The sequence below is a fragment of the Electrona antarctica genome (assembly GCF_951216825.1).
Source record: "Electrona antarctica genome assembly, chromosome: 8".
NCBI lineage: Eukaryota > Metazoa > Chordata > Actinopteri > Myctophiformes > Myctophidae > Electrona > Electrona antarctica.
Genome location: NC_136789.1, coordinates 25,488,340 through 25,503,557, shown reverse-complemented (window position 1 = coordinate 25,503,557; position 15,218 = coordinate 25,488,340). Strand labels below are relative to the sequence as shown.

Below are 15,218 nucleotides of genomic sequence, written 5' to 3'. Positions count from 1 at the left end.
TGGGAATTGATGGGAGTGGATTACTATGTAACATTGGAAATAAACAGAACTGTGACTGATGCAATTATCAAACAATCGTAAGTTTAGATGTCCTTAACCCATTTTGACCTGAGATCAGATTCTAAAAATGTTTTCTACATCCTGACAGTTTTCTGAAAAAGCTATGTTTCTATGTCAGTCGTTCTTCGCTTTTTCAAAAATAGCAGATCTACAAGCTCGTAGCGCGCCACTCGGTGGCGCGCTATGAGCTTGTAGATCTGCTATTTTTCAATAGCTAAAGCATAACATGATGCTAACAGCAAAATGGGTTAAGGTGATGTTTTATATTGGTGTAAAATGTTGAGATGATCACTTAATGATGATGATTTCTAACCATTTGTCACTCAATCTGGCTAGATATCGACGTTTGGCGCTGAAGTATCATCCAAGCACAAACAAGTCACCTGGAGCCCTGGAGAAATTCCATCAACTTGCGGAAGCCTATGATGTCCTAAGCGACCGTAAGCAGATTAAATTGAGAACGATCTTTTAAGAGTCAATAGCCTAACGTATAATCACAGGAAAGGAGCATAGACATTGAGTCAAAACAATGACTACCAAAATAGTTAACAAAAGATGGTACTTTTGTCATTTTGGTGTATGTGCATGTGCACATTAAAGCTGCTATAAGCAATAATATGTCCACATTTTCCATAATTTTCCAAGGCATTCATTTATTAAATCTTTACATTCTCCTATCGCAGGATTATATAGACCCTTTTTTTCTTTTCTTTTTTTAAATTTCAGCTAGCAAGAAAGCTATTTATGACAAGTTTGGAGAGGAGGGACTAAAAGGTGGCATCCCGCCAGAGTTTGGAGCAGCAGGTGCTTGGACATCTGGATATGTGTATCATGGGAACCCAGCGAAAACCTTCCAACTGTTTTTTGGAGGTGACAATGCATTTGCAGGTAAAGGAAACATTCTGACCCAGTTAAACACAATTGTACAGTTTTTCTATTGCTATATCGTATATTGGTATTTAAGAGTAAGACAAGTATTGTAATGTTATTGTAAGACTTCCACTCAAAAGATGTGGATGAGATGGCAGTCAGATTGAATGGCGTGCAGCAGCAAGGCAAAGGCAGAGCAGTGAAAACACAGGATCCTCCCATAGAGAGAGATCTTCACTTGTCCCTGGATGACCTCTTCCATGGATGCACAAAACAGATTAAGATATCTCGTAGGGTAAGGATAATGTACATCAACTATTCTATCTGGCTCAACTGCAGATACAGCTTGTGACATTATTGTTTTTATCTTTAACATTGAATTAATAATACACATTAAAGTAGTCAGTACCCAATAGTGTACAAATGGCCACTCTCAAAGATTAACACAGGATTTGACTGTGTAGATTGGATGATCCATGATGCAAACTAGAGCTCCTGTGCACTTAAAGATGGATGAAGGACAATAACCTTGTTCGGGGGAACGATAATAAAATAATGTCTTGTTTTTTTTTTACCCAGGTAATGAACAAGGATGGATACACCTCCAGCATCAGAGATAAGATATTGACTATTGTTGTAAAGCCTGGCTGGAATGAAGGCACAAGGATAACTTTTAACATTTAACATACTGACCAGGTACAGTATGTTAAATGTAAACAATATTACATAATTCTGTTGCTATGTGCATAATTAACAAACAGTTTGGTATTATTGAATGAAATCAATGATGTGTTTATAATAATTATTTTAAATATGACACTCATAAATAGTGTTTTTGATATTTTCATAGTTTAATCATTTAGTGATGCTTAAAAAAACCCAAAACACACAGACCAATTATAGGCCCATATAACATAGACAATTATTTCCAAAGGCTTACTTTTTGTAAAAGTGCAAATGTATGGTCACCTTTTGCCTTCAGGGGCCAAACAGTATTCCTGCTGACATCATCTTCATAGTGCGACAGAAGAGTCATCCTTGCTTTGTTAGACAAAAGAATGACCTGGTGTACAAGGCACAGATCGCTCTAGAAATGGTGAGTCAGGTTTGAAAGGTCAAAACCATTTCTATTGTACATGTGCAATGATAATAGTCTATATCTTTTTCTCATGCTTTCCTCTTATATTTTATCCGCTGTAAAAAAAAAAATCCTTTTTACTTCTGTATTTCTTACTTAGTCATTCTTAATTTTATACTCAAGTTCACTGTTTATTGGGGTGCCAACTGCCCGCTGGCCTAGTGGTCCAGGCGCATGCCACATATAGGCTCTGTACAGAGAAGGAGAAGTCCGCACACAATCTTTGCTCCAACAGTGTTTATTTTGTTAAAACACCATTTAATTCAGTACACAACGTTTCGGCCGTGAACGGCCTTCATCAGGTGATAGTGGCACCAATGAAGGCCGTTCACGGCCGAAACGTCGTGTCCTGAATGAAATGGTGTTTTAACAAAATAAACACTGTTGGAGCAAAGACTGTGTGCGGACTTCTCCTTCTCTGTACAGTATCTACTGTACCTTTTGTCCAGCACCAACAAGGAACTGGATGTGTGCAAGCCACCTGCTTTTTAAACATATAGGCTCTGGCCTGACAGCGCGTCGCGTGTTTGAGTCCCGTTCATGATGACCTTTGCTGCATGTCTGTATAGTATATCATCATCATCGCTGTCGGTCAGAAATCGTGTATATCCACATTTGAAAATAGCTGACTGACAAGCTCATAATTGCTATTTTGGAAATCGTGCGAAACTAAGTGAAAGACAAATGGTTAAGTGTGTTTTATAAATATTGAACCAATAAAAATGATTTACAAAAGGTTGTGAATGAATAAATAATAACTACTTTGGATCGGTAACGGTTTTACAAGGTTTCCACCCGACAGCAACGATTATGCTTTATTCTGCATGTTTCTTCCCTTTCCTGCAGGCTCTGACTGGCTTCTCTGTGGATGCTTTATTCTACATGTTTCTTCCCTTTCCTGCAGGCTCTGACTGGCTTCTCTGTGGATGCTTTATTCTACATGTTTCTTCCCTTTCCTGCAGGCTTTGACTGGCTTCTCTGTGGATGTGGAGACACTAGGTGGCAGGCTGCTCAACATTCCTATCAATGACATTGTGCAGTAAGTGCTCAGCTATCATGGATGCTGCTGATATTGCAGATCAAATAGTTATATTATTTGTAATTATCCCAGAATAATACTAAGACATGCTGTTTGAGCTGCTAGGCATAATCACAAGCTAATTGAAATAACATACATTTAAATAATGCATTCTATGTGAATATCTGGAATGAATGTGTTCTTGTCTATCACATCTTAACCAGCTCAGTGGCCTTGTGGTTAGAGTGTCCGCCCTGAAACTGGGGGGTCATACCAAAGACTGTAAAAATGGGACCCAATGCCGCCCTGCTTGACACTCAGCATCAAAGGGTTGGATTGGGGGTCAAATCTACTAATCAAATGATTCCCGAGCGTGCCGCACGCTGCGGCGCACCGCTCCAAGAGATGGGTCAAATGCGGAGAACAAATTTCACTGCGGTAACGTGTGTGACAAATCGTATGACTTTGACTTGACTTTGACTTTCTTACCCAGCCCCCAGTACAATAAAGTGGTGACTGGAGAAGGAATGCCGCTGTCCCAGGACCCATCCAGAAGAGGCAACCTAATCATTGTCTTTGACACCCAATTCCCCCAGAAGCTCTCTGCTGAAAGGAAACGTGTGATTAAACAGGCTCTGGCTTCCTAAACCAGGGGTGTCCAAAGAGCTGCCCGGGGACAAATTTTATACGGCCCGCGGCTTCATACCTGAATTGTATTTTTTATTATTTTATTTATTTATAATTTTTATCCCACGATTTTGTAACCCATTTTTCACCCCTGTGTCAATTATCTAATGTGATCCTGGGCTCTACACACCCTCCGCCAACCTAGTCCCAATATATGGGGAACATGGGGAGAGCAACAGACTTGAACTCATGCTTCCTTCATGCCTGAGTGTCCAAGTTGCTCCTTTACACCTGACAGGGGGGAGTTTCCCTGGTTGGACGTAGCGCGTGGAAGGAACACGTTATTCCAACCAGTTCCGTTCCCCTCCATCAGGCGCCCCGGCTGGCCCTGAATTGTATTATTAATGTCCCACCCAAAAGTATGGGAAGTTTTTTATTAAACTGAGCATTTCCCAGAGTATAATCTGTCAGGATTCCTTGATCCTTAATTGTTGTCTCATTCTGAAGGGGTCAAAGAAAGGCTATTTTATTACATTTTTTACATTGCACGTCTGGTTACATTTGGAAATGTGAGTTGATATTGATATTAATATTGATGATGATAGTTAAGGAAAATTGTTTAAATGAGACTTTTTTTATTGTCCAAAGGTACATTTGATTATAGGATTGCCCTTGGGTGTTTGTTTTAATATTTCCTTGTATGGCCCCCTTTGAAAAAGGTTCGGGCACCCCTGTTAAACAAACTACCGCTACGGTAGTGTAGTTCATGATACCTTTTAAGCAGTTATCATTACTTCTAAGAGTGTGCACCCTAGCTGTGCTCAAGCAAGGTCACAGAGCGACAGAAAGATTTCTATATTTCAATTCAATTCAATGGGCTTTATTGGCATGAGAAAACATACGTTTACATTGCCAAAGCAGAAAGCACAATACAACAATACATCAATACAATCAAAACAAAGAATATGTACATTTGAACGTCAGAATCTTCAATAGATCAATTTCTATATTGTACCAAGATCACTGGATGCAGGTATAGTGCAGGAATATACACAATGATTAGTCTTTAGGGTGGTTGTGTTCCGTTTGATATCCTTCTCCTATCACAGCAACTCACAAATCTTGCTGCTGTGTTTGCACATTGTTGTACTTCGCCCAGCAGATATGGGAGTTTTTTGTCATTGGTCATGTTTTCAAAATCTCTGTGTGGTTGTAATCTGTGGGAAGTATGTGTCTCTGATGTCTTGGTACAATGGACGTGTATGCAGGAAAGGAACAAAACAATGACTACCAAAATAGTTAACAAAAGATGGTACTTTTGTCATTTTGGTGTATGTGCATGTGCACATTAAAGCTGCAATAATATGTCCACATTTTCCATTATTTCCGATCATTTTCCAAGGCATTCATTTATTAAATCTGTACATTCTCCTATCGCAGGATTATATAGACCCTTTTTTTCTTTTCTTGTTTTTATTTCAGCTTGCAAGAAAGCTATTTATGACAAGTTTGGAGAGGAGGGACTAAAAGGTGGCATCCCGCCAGAGTTTGGAGCAGCAGGTGCTTGGACATCTGGATATGTGTATCATGGGAACCCAGCGAAAACCTTCCAACTGTTTTTTGGAGGTGACAATCCATTTGCAGGTAAAGGAAACATTCTGAACCCAGTTAAACACAATTGTACAGTTTTTCTATTGATATATCGTATATTGATATTTAAGAGTAAGACAAGTATTGTAATGTTATTGTAAGACTTCCACTCAAAAGATGTGGATGAGATGGCAGTCAGATTGAATGGCGTGCAGCAGCAAGGCAAAGGCAGAGCAGTGAAAACACAGGATCCTCCCATAGAGAGAGATCTTCACTTGTCCCTGGATGACCTCTTCCATGGATGCACAAAAAAGATTAAGATATCTCGTAGGGTAAGGATAATGTACATCAACTATTCTATCTGGCTCAACTGCAGATACAGCTTGTGACATACAGATACATCTTGTGACATTATTGTTTTTATCTTTAACATTGAATTAATAATACACATTCAAGTAGTCAGTACCCAATAGTGTACAAATGGCCACTCTCAAAGATTAACACAGGATTTGACTGTGTAGATTGGATGATCCATGATGCAAACTAGAGCTCCTGTGCACTTAAAGATGGATGAAGGACAATAACCTTGTTTGGGGGAACGATAATAAAATAATGTCTTGTTTTTTTTTACCCAGGTAATGAACGAGGATGGATACACCTCCAGCATCAGAGATAAGATATTGACTATTGTTGTAAAGCCTGGCTGGAATGAAGGCACAAGGATAACTTTCCCCCAGGAGGGCGACCAGGTACAGTATGTTAAATGTAAACAATATACATAATTCTGTTATATGTGCTATGTGCATAATTAACAAACAGTTTGGTATAGTAGTATAATGTTGGTGTGGCTAGAGGTAAGTGTATTAACAATTCATTCACTAACAGGAAATCAATTATTGAATGAAATCAATTATGTTTATAATAATTATTTTAAATATGACACTCATAAATAGTGTTTTTGATATTTTCATAGTTTAATCATTTAGTGATGCTTAAAAAAAAAAAAGCACACAGACCAATTATAGGCCCATATAACATAGACCAATTATTTCCAAAGGCTTACTTTTTGTAAAAGTGCAAATGTATGGTCACCTTTTGCCTTCAGGGGCCAAACAGTATTCCTGCCGACATCATCTTCATAGTGCGACAGAAGAGTCATCCTTGCTTTGTTAGACAAAAGAATGACCTGGTGTACAAGGCACAGATCGCTCTAGAAATGGTGAGTCAGGTTTGAAAGGTCAAAACCATTTCTATTGTACATCTGCAATGATAATAGTCTATATATTTTTCTCATGCTTTCCTCTTATATTTTATCCGCTGTAAAAAAAAATCCTTTTTACTTCTGTATTTCTTACTTAGTCATTCTTAATTTTATACTCAAGTTCACTGTTTATTGGGGTGCCAACTGCCCGCTGGCCTAGTGGTCCAGTATGCCACATATAGGCTCTGTACAGAGAAGGAGAAGTCCGCACACAGTCTTTGCTCCAACAGTGTTTATTTTGTTAAAACACCATTTAATTCAGTACACAACGTTTCGGCCGTGAACGGCCTTCATCAGGTGATAGTGGCACCGATGAAGGCCGTTCACGGCCGAAACGTTGTGTCCTGAATGAAATGGTGTTTTAACAAAAGAAACACTGTTGGAGCAAAGACTGTGTGCGGACTTCTCCTTCTCTGTACAGTATCTACTGTACCTTTTGTCCAGCACCAACAAGGAACTGGATGTGCGCACCCCACCTGCTTTTTAAACATATAGGCTCTGGCCTGACAGCGCGTCGCGTGTTTGAGTCCCGTTCATGATGACCTTTGCTGCATGTCTGCAAGTATATCATCATCATCGCTGTCGGTCAGAAATCGTGTATATCCACATTTCATTTGAAAATAGCTGACTGACAAGCTCATAATTGCTATTTTGGAAAACTTGCGAAACTAAGTGAAAGACAAATGGTTAAGCGTGTTTTATAAATATTGAACCAATAAAAAATGATTTACAAAAGGTTGTGAATGAATAAATAATAACTACTTTGGATCGGTAGCGGTTTTACAAGGTTTCCACCCGACAGCAACGATATGCTTTATTCTACATGTTTCTTCCCTTTCCTGCAGGCTCTGACTGGCTTCTCTGTGGATGTGGAGACAGCAACGATATGCTTTATTCTGCATGTTTCTTCCCTTTCCTGCAGGCTCTGACTGGCTTCTCTGTGGATGTGGAGACACTAGGTGGCAGGCTGCTCAACATTCCTATCAATGACATTGTGCAGTAAGTGCTCTGCTATCATGGATGCTGCTGATATTGCAGATCAAATAGTTATATTATTTGTAATTATCCCAGAATAATACTAAGACATGCTGTTTGAGCTGCTAGGCATAATCACAAGGTCATTGAAATAACATACATTTAAATAATGCATTCTATGTGAATATCTGGAATGAATGTGTTCTTGTCTATCACATCTTAACCAGCTCAGTGGCCTTGTGGTTAGAGTGTCCGCCCTGAAACTGGGGGGTCGGGGTTCGATCCCCGGCCGGGTCATACCAAAGACTGTAAAAATGGGACCCAATGCCGCCCTGCTTGACACTCAGCATCAAAGGGTTGGATTGGGGGTCAAATCTACTAATCAAATGATTCCCGAGCGCGGCGCACGCTGCGGCTCACCGCTCCAAGAGATGGGTCAAATGCGGAGAACAAATTTCACTGCGGTAACGTGTGTGACAAATCGTATGACTTTGACTTGACTTTGACTTTCTTACCCAGCCCCCAGTACAATAAAGTGGTGACTGGAGAAGGAATGCCGCTGTCCCAGGACTAGGGGGTGCTAGAGCACCCCCTGCCCTTTTGGCAATGTGCCCTTTTGAAAAAAAAACGAAAAAAAAACTTTTTTTTTCTTCTTTTTTTTTTCTTTTTCAAAAATAGCAGACCTACAAGCTCGTAGCGCGCCACTCGGTGGCGCGCTATGAGCTTGTAGATCTGCTATTTTTAAATAGCTAAAGCATAACATAATGCTAACACCAAAAGGGGTTCCCGCCCAAAATAGATTAAGGCAACCGGCCGGTTCCACGCACTGCACAAGGTGCCCTTTTTTAACTTGAGCACCTGCCCCTCTAAATGTCTGTGCACGCCACTGCCCAGGACCCATCCAGAAGAGGCAACCTAATCATTGTCTTTGACACCCAATTTCCCCAGAAGCTCTCTGCTGAAAGGAAACGTGTGATTAAACAGGCTCTGGCTTCCTAAACCAGGGGTGTCCAAAGAGCGGCCCGGGGACGGATTTTATACGGCCCGCGGCCGTATAAAGTTTTTTATTAAACTGGGCATTTCCCAGAGTATAATTTGTCAGGATTCCTTGATCCTTTGTTGTCTCATTCTGAAGGGGTCAAAGAAAGGCTATTTTATTACATTTTTTACATTGCACGTCTGGTTACATTTGGAAATGTGAGTTGATATTGATATTAATATTGATGATGATAGTTAAGGAAAATTGTTTAAATGAGACTTTTTTTATTCCAAAGGTACATTATAGGATTGCCCTTGGGTGTTTGTTTTAATATTTCCTTGTATGGCCCCCTTTGAAAAAGGTTCGGACACCCCTGTTAAACAAACAACCGCTACGGTAGTGTAGTTTATGATACAGTAGTTTATGACTGGCTTGACTTATATGACGCATGTTGGGATAAAGTAGACCTTTTAAGCAGTTACCATTACTTCTAAGAGTGTGCACCCTAGCTGTGCTCAAGCAAGGTCACAGAGCGACAGAAAGATTTCTATATAGTGTCTGAAAAAGTAGAGACACGTCAGAATTCTCCAGGATAGACGAGCCTTCTGTCCCACTTCCAGGGGCGCCCCGATCAACGGACTGATATGAGCCAATCTGATTTGTGATGTAACAGGTCGTATTTGCTATCATCTATGCCTTTGCTGTTCATATGATATCAATTCAATTCAATTCAAAGGGCTTTATTGGCATGAGAAAACATACGTTTACATTGCCAAAGCAGAAAGCACAATACAACAATACATCAATACAATCAAAACAAAAAATATGTACATTTGAACGTCAGAATCTTCAATAGATCAATTTCTATATTGTACCAAGATCACTGGATGCAGGTATAGTGCAGGAGTATACACAATGATTAGTCTTTAGGGTGGTTGTGTTCCGTTTGATATCCTTCTCCTATCACAGCAACTCACAAATCTTGCTGCTGTGTTTGCACATTGTTGTACTTCGCCCAGCAGATATGGGAGTTTTTTGTCATTGGTCATGTTTTCAAAATCTCTGTGTGTGGTTGTAATCTGTGGGAAGTATGTGTCTCTGATGTCTTGGTACAATGGACAGATGGTTAGGAAGTGTAGCTCGGTTTCCACTTCATTTTGTGTGCAGTGGGTGCATAGTCTGTCACATGAACCTTCATTTTGGGATAAGTATCCCGGGAAATCATTAAATATATGATTCCATGACTTATGTTTACTGCCTGTTTATTGGACTATATGATAACTCTCGAACCATAGTAACGCATCACATCATAAATAGCAGATGTACTGTACAAGCTCGCCGTTTGTAGTAGATCTGCTATTTTTGTCATGTGACACATAATACAACAGAGTCTGAATTGAGTACAGCTTCACTTTATATAAGTGTTGCCATCTGGACATAACTCTTAAAATTACATTTCGAAGTGAAGATAGATTTTACCAGACATGGCAACCCTTCATTGACTATTTCAATAGGTGCACGCTAACCCCTCCTACACAATAGATAACCAAATCAAAAATTGGAAAGAAGAAAAAAAAGGAGAAAGGAACTGAGTGTTTTTTCTTATTTTATTTTCTCATTTAAAAAGAAGAATGTCGTGTTGGGAAAGTTTGAGAGCAAGAGTGTCTGTCCTGTTGTCTTTATTTTGTCACTGTTTAACTGTTTTTTGTTTTTTGTTTATCACATTTATGTACCTTTTTTATTATGTATTGTATGTCACTTAATTACACATTATCTGTCAATGATATTCTTAAGTTATGTCATAATACAAAAAGCCTAATAAAAACTATTTAAAAAAAAAAATATTACATTTCGACACAATTTATTGCAGAGCTTTTGTCACACATGCATGGGACTGAGAGTGAAGGTGAGAAACTACAACAACAACAACAACCCATCTCCAGTATGGTAGACTCCAGTATGGTAGACTGACTCATAGGCAGTCAGCAGCAGCTGTTATAGTGGAGTTGAGTATTTGTGTTGCGCCATCATCATGGCCCGCTTCAACTGCTCATATGTGACAAACATTACCACGTTCCAAGAGCCCAGGCGCAGGAAGGATGGCATGAACCTGAATGAAGGGAGGGCATGATGTTAGATTGAGCCATTCGACATGACAAATGTACAGTTGGGTGCCACCGATATTGTCCCTTATCATTTGACCCATTTAGGCCTGACCTCAAAATTTAAAAAAATCCTTCTAAATCCTCCAGTTTTCTGAAATAAATATTTTCACGATTTTTAAAAATAGCAGACCTACAAAGCTCATAGCGCGCCACTCGGTGGCGCGCTATGAGCTTGTAGATCTGCTATTTTTCAATAGCTAAATTATAATGTTTAAAACACCAAAAGGGGTTCCCGCCCAAAATGGGTTAACTGTCCTTTTGCGCAGATCACGCAAACCTCAGCAAAAAGAAAAGGACAATATCGATGGCCTCCAACTGTATTTATTTTATGTTGTGTACATCTCACAGAGAAGATTGTGTGCACATCTCAATGCCTATATTTAGGCCAGGTGCTGAATGTCAGACATCAAGGCAAAACATCAAGGAAGAGAAAGAACATCCGCACACTAGTTTATCGTGCTCCGAGACTTGCAACGACAAATTGCAACGTTTCGACCTATACAAGGTCTTCCTTCATCAGGCAAATTTGCCTGATGAAGACCTTGGTCGAAACGTTGCAATTTGTTGCCTCTAAATAAAGTAAGTCTCGGAGCTCGATAAACTAGTGTGCGTATGTTCTTTCTCATTTTGTGTACATCTAACAGTTTTATATCAGGACATCGCTTACCCCTTATAAAAAGAAAAAGGTCCCTCTCTTGTGGCCATGGATATAGCACAGTTGAGGACACCACTGTACTGGCCAAGAGCAGAGTTCATGAATCGTGTCTTGACCACATCAACTGGAGAAGCAATCACAGTGGTGCACAGGCCCGCACCAAAAGCAGATACCAAATGGCAGGGCAGAGTATCTGTATAGAAGAATAAATGGTAAAAGTTATAAAATGTCTAGAGTTTCATTCTCAATCCTTTTAATTTCAACGACCCCCAGTTTGATATGCAATTAGGGATTAAGCCACAGGCTCCCTGCAGGATTTGTATCTCTCGGACCCCATTCCGCATTGTAGATTGTGGTCCTCAGTGTTAATTTAACTCTGAGTGTACAAATGGAACCAAATAGACCCTTGTACACTCTCTGAGCTACAGATCTGTAAGGTTCCATTTCAATCCTAATTATACATTAATTATTATTACCAAAAGATTGGTCTTTGGACTCCATAATGACAGAAAGAAACTAGGCTACAATATTTGTATTGTATTGTTCTTTGTCTCACCTGTCATATAAGTGGACTTGATAAGTGTATCCTTAATGAAGTCATATGTCACCAATTCAGTGCAATTAACAATTGCATTACGTGCGATGTTTGGACCAGTACCTGAAAGCACAGAAAAGGTAGAACATAATAACGTAAGTACAATGCATACAGTAGTACTGAGTACACCAAATGCTTATAAATACAGTGAGTAGTGCAATTAATTAAGCTACCTCTCCACAAGCCACGGATGCCTTCTTCCTTAGCGATGGTCTTGTAGGCATCAATAGTGCCTTTATAGCGTCTGCCAATACCAGAAGACCTGGCCTGTGCCTGGAAGCGAACCTTCACTACATCTGTGGGTTGAGCAAACGCCACCGCCATAGCCCCAGTGGTGCATCCTGCCAGCAGCCGACTTCCAATGCTTACATCTGAAGAAAACATTTTATAGATATATTATTATATTTATCATCAGAATCATCTTTATTGTCACAGTTTTACAATAAGAAAGTGGGTGAAATTCGTTTTTGTGCATAGTTCCCATCGTGTTATATATAAACATAGAGAGGGAAGAAGAGGGGGGGGGAGGAGATGAAGACAAGAAGATAAATAAGAAAACACACAAAGCACACTCGTAGGGTCTCTTTTAGCTAAATTACAAACGGCACAGCCGTAGGGTCCCTCTTATCTTATTTACACTAAAACACAAATAAGGGTCTCTTTTCCACAAGAAAGAAAACAAACATATACCTGAGATAAGGTGCATGAGCATAGCAGCCGCTGTGTGCTGTGCAATATATATATATAAGGTGCACGGACATTTTCAGGTTCAGGACTATATTCAAGGTGCAACATTGTTCAACGTGCGTATAGTCCGCGGGTGGTTCAAGAAGAGCTAAACTCCAAGTCAACTGGTCCCTGGTATAATCCACAGTGTATCAGGAAGAGCAACAAAAAGGTCTAAAGGTCAGCCTGTCAGCATTGCCTGTCATCAGGCCGCCGAGCAAGGCATCGCTTGCCATCAGGCCCGAGCAAGACTTACGCCTTGCTCAGTGACCTGATGGCCGACTCATGCCATGCTTCAGCAGCCTGACGGGTGGAAACTATCCAAAACTAGCCAACATGCTCACAACACATCAGTTATTTTTGCTATTTTTTAAATCGCTTAAGTCTAATTGTCTCCGCCATGCCGAAGGCATGGCTGAGACTGTGTTTTGCCCCCTGTTCATCCGTTCGTCCATCTGTCTGTCTGTGAACAGCTAATCTCCACACCGTTGGCCCGATCAACGTGAAACTGTGCACACACTCCCTGGATGCCAGAGCAGAACCTCTGCTCCAAATGTTTCACATTGGCCTGTTATAGTGCCACCAGGAAGCCAATTTTTGCAAAACAATTCAGATCTAACTGGAGTAACAAAGATGAAATGGGATATGGACTCACCGTTGGAACCTTTGTTATAGAACTGTTTTGCAGAGTCATAAAGTCCAATGCGCACAGAGGCAAAGGTCATCTGTCTCTGGAGGCCAGCCACCAGGCCATTGTAAAGGCTCCTGGGTCCCTCTGTACGGACCATTGTGGTGATGGTGCCAACCACACCCCGATACCTTCCTGCAGCCGAGGAGCTTCCACTCTCCCCCTGAAGCTGTGCAGGTTAAATGGTCATAAAACATTAAAACACAACGTCAACAGAAGCATGGGGGTTAAGAGTATATAGATTGAAATGTCAGGAGGGGCCATGTGCAGGATTTCAGATCTCCAGAAACAGGTTCTAGTGCATGATCAGTCTTTTATAGGTTTGAGGCAGACATGTAGAGAAAACAATATTAAGATTTTGAGTATATTCACCAATCACCTTTTCTTGAAGCATTTATGTAAGATGCACAATTGGGTATAGTTTATCATATACAATCCCACAAGTGTAGCACCCAGCAACCCAACATTCTACTGTATATTTAGGCCAAACTTCATTAGCTTACCTGGAGCCGCACTTTGGCGGTGTCCAGAGGAAAGGTGAACAGGTCAGCGATGCAGGCTGCTGTTCCAGCTCCCACAAACTTCACAGCTGCCGTTGGAGGAACATCTGCAGCTCTGAATCCAACCATTTTTACAAACTGAACAAGATGTCTTCAAATGTGACGGTTGTTGTTCGGTGTGTGAAATGGAGATGATCGGCTGGGAATTAAATCTGAAGACAAAAGAAGAACAATTGAGACCGTCACATAACACTGGGCGGATCCTCGTTTACTTGTTCTGGCTACCTGAATGTCATAAAAATGTCATAGCCTTTTTTCTCCTCTATATATGACAGCAGAGCTTCCACTGGTGGAATGAGCAGAATACATTTGAACACTATAAAATTGGAGCTGATAAATTCTCTCTCTTGATTGGATGAAATTAGCATCCGACCTGAACATTTGGAACAAAGGTTTTTGTTTACTAAAAAGCTGGAGAGACGGAGACCCTCCATAGCAGTGATCTATGAGAAAAATCTGAAAATAGAGCTTTACAATTTACAATTTACAATTTAGGCATTTAGCAGACGCTCTTAATCCAGAGCGACTTACAATAGGCAAGAACACAAGCATGGGAATACATCACATATGTAAAAAAAAATGCATTTATCGCGAAACATGCGTAAGCTAAGACCGTGACTAGAACATATCTATATAATGACACTATACATATAAACTATAACTAGAACATATCTATATAATGACACTATACATATAAACTACACATATATGCTATACTATGCTGTACATATATACTATGAAGTGCTATGACTACATACAATGCACTTATTGTGCTGTCTACATGACATGCTATAAGTCTGTTTCAAATGCTATATAAGTCTAAGAAGTGCTGTCTAAGGGGGTAGGGTAAGTGCTATGGGCCATGATGGAGTCTGAAAAGGTGGGTTTTCAGACTACGGCGGAAGATCGGGAGTGATGCTTTAACTATTTATATAAAAACATGAACATTTTTGTTTAAAAAAAGTCTTACCTTGAAATCATTCAATCATCAGTGCGAGATCAAGATTCTCTAAAGGTGTCCCTCTGGCTGAATTTACCATCAGCTTTGAATTGGTTTTCTTGTATGTCCATAGAAAACCGTTCAAAATGTATACTCCTAAAAAACATACTCCAAATTCTGAAAAACAGAGAAATATGTTTAAAAGGGGCATCTTGGCTAAACATAATTAATAGCAACAATGCTGACATCACTTTCAAAAGTTTAAGTTGTTTTCCATGAATTTAGGAGGTTATTCAATTGGCTAAAATGTTTTAACAAGGAACAATGTCTTACCAAACTAAATGTGTATAAACCTGAGCCGATGCTGGTGG

At 40.0% G+C, this 15,218-nt stretch overlaps 2 protein-coding genes across 2 annotated transcripts; one reads left to right on the top strand and one right to left on the bottom strand.

Annotated features, from left to right (window-relative positions):
• Positions 1–9: 9 nt before the first annotated feature.
• On the top strand, positions 10–8,538 carry LOC306928675 (dnaJ homolog subfamily B member 13-like; the record flags this gene model as incomplete). Its single annotated transcript, XM_079508945.1, has 9 exons — positions 10–77; positions 397–500; positions 5,196–5,357; positions 5,466–5,635; positions 5,939–6,052; positions 6,409–6,522; positions 7,487–7,563; positions 8,059–8,107; positions 8,434–8,538. The coding sequence occupies 9 exons, from the start codon at positions 10–12 to the stop codon at positions 8,536–8,538; spliced, it is 963 nt and encodes a 320-aa protein (XP_079365071.1).
• Positions 8,539–10,382: 1,844 nt separating this feature from the next.
• On the bottom strand, positions 10,383–15,218 carry LOC306927835 (dicarboxylate carrier UCP2-like). The gene is made up of 8 exons (XM_079507698.1): positions 15,181–15,218; positions 14,878–15,024; positions 13,851–14,059; positions 13,315–13,516; positions 12,107–12,304; positions 11,895–11,996; positions 11,351–11,531; positions 10,383–10,628 (listed from the first exon to the last, which is right to left on the bottom strand). The coding sequence occupies exons 3-8, from the start codon at positions 13,974–13,976 to the stop codon at positions 10,514–10,516; spliced, it is 924 nt and encodes a 307-aa protein (XP_079363824.1). The 5' UTR covers positions 13,977–14,059; positions 14,878–15,024; positions 15,181–15,218; the 3' UTR covers positions 10,383–10,513.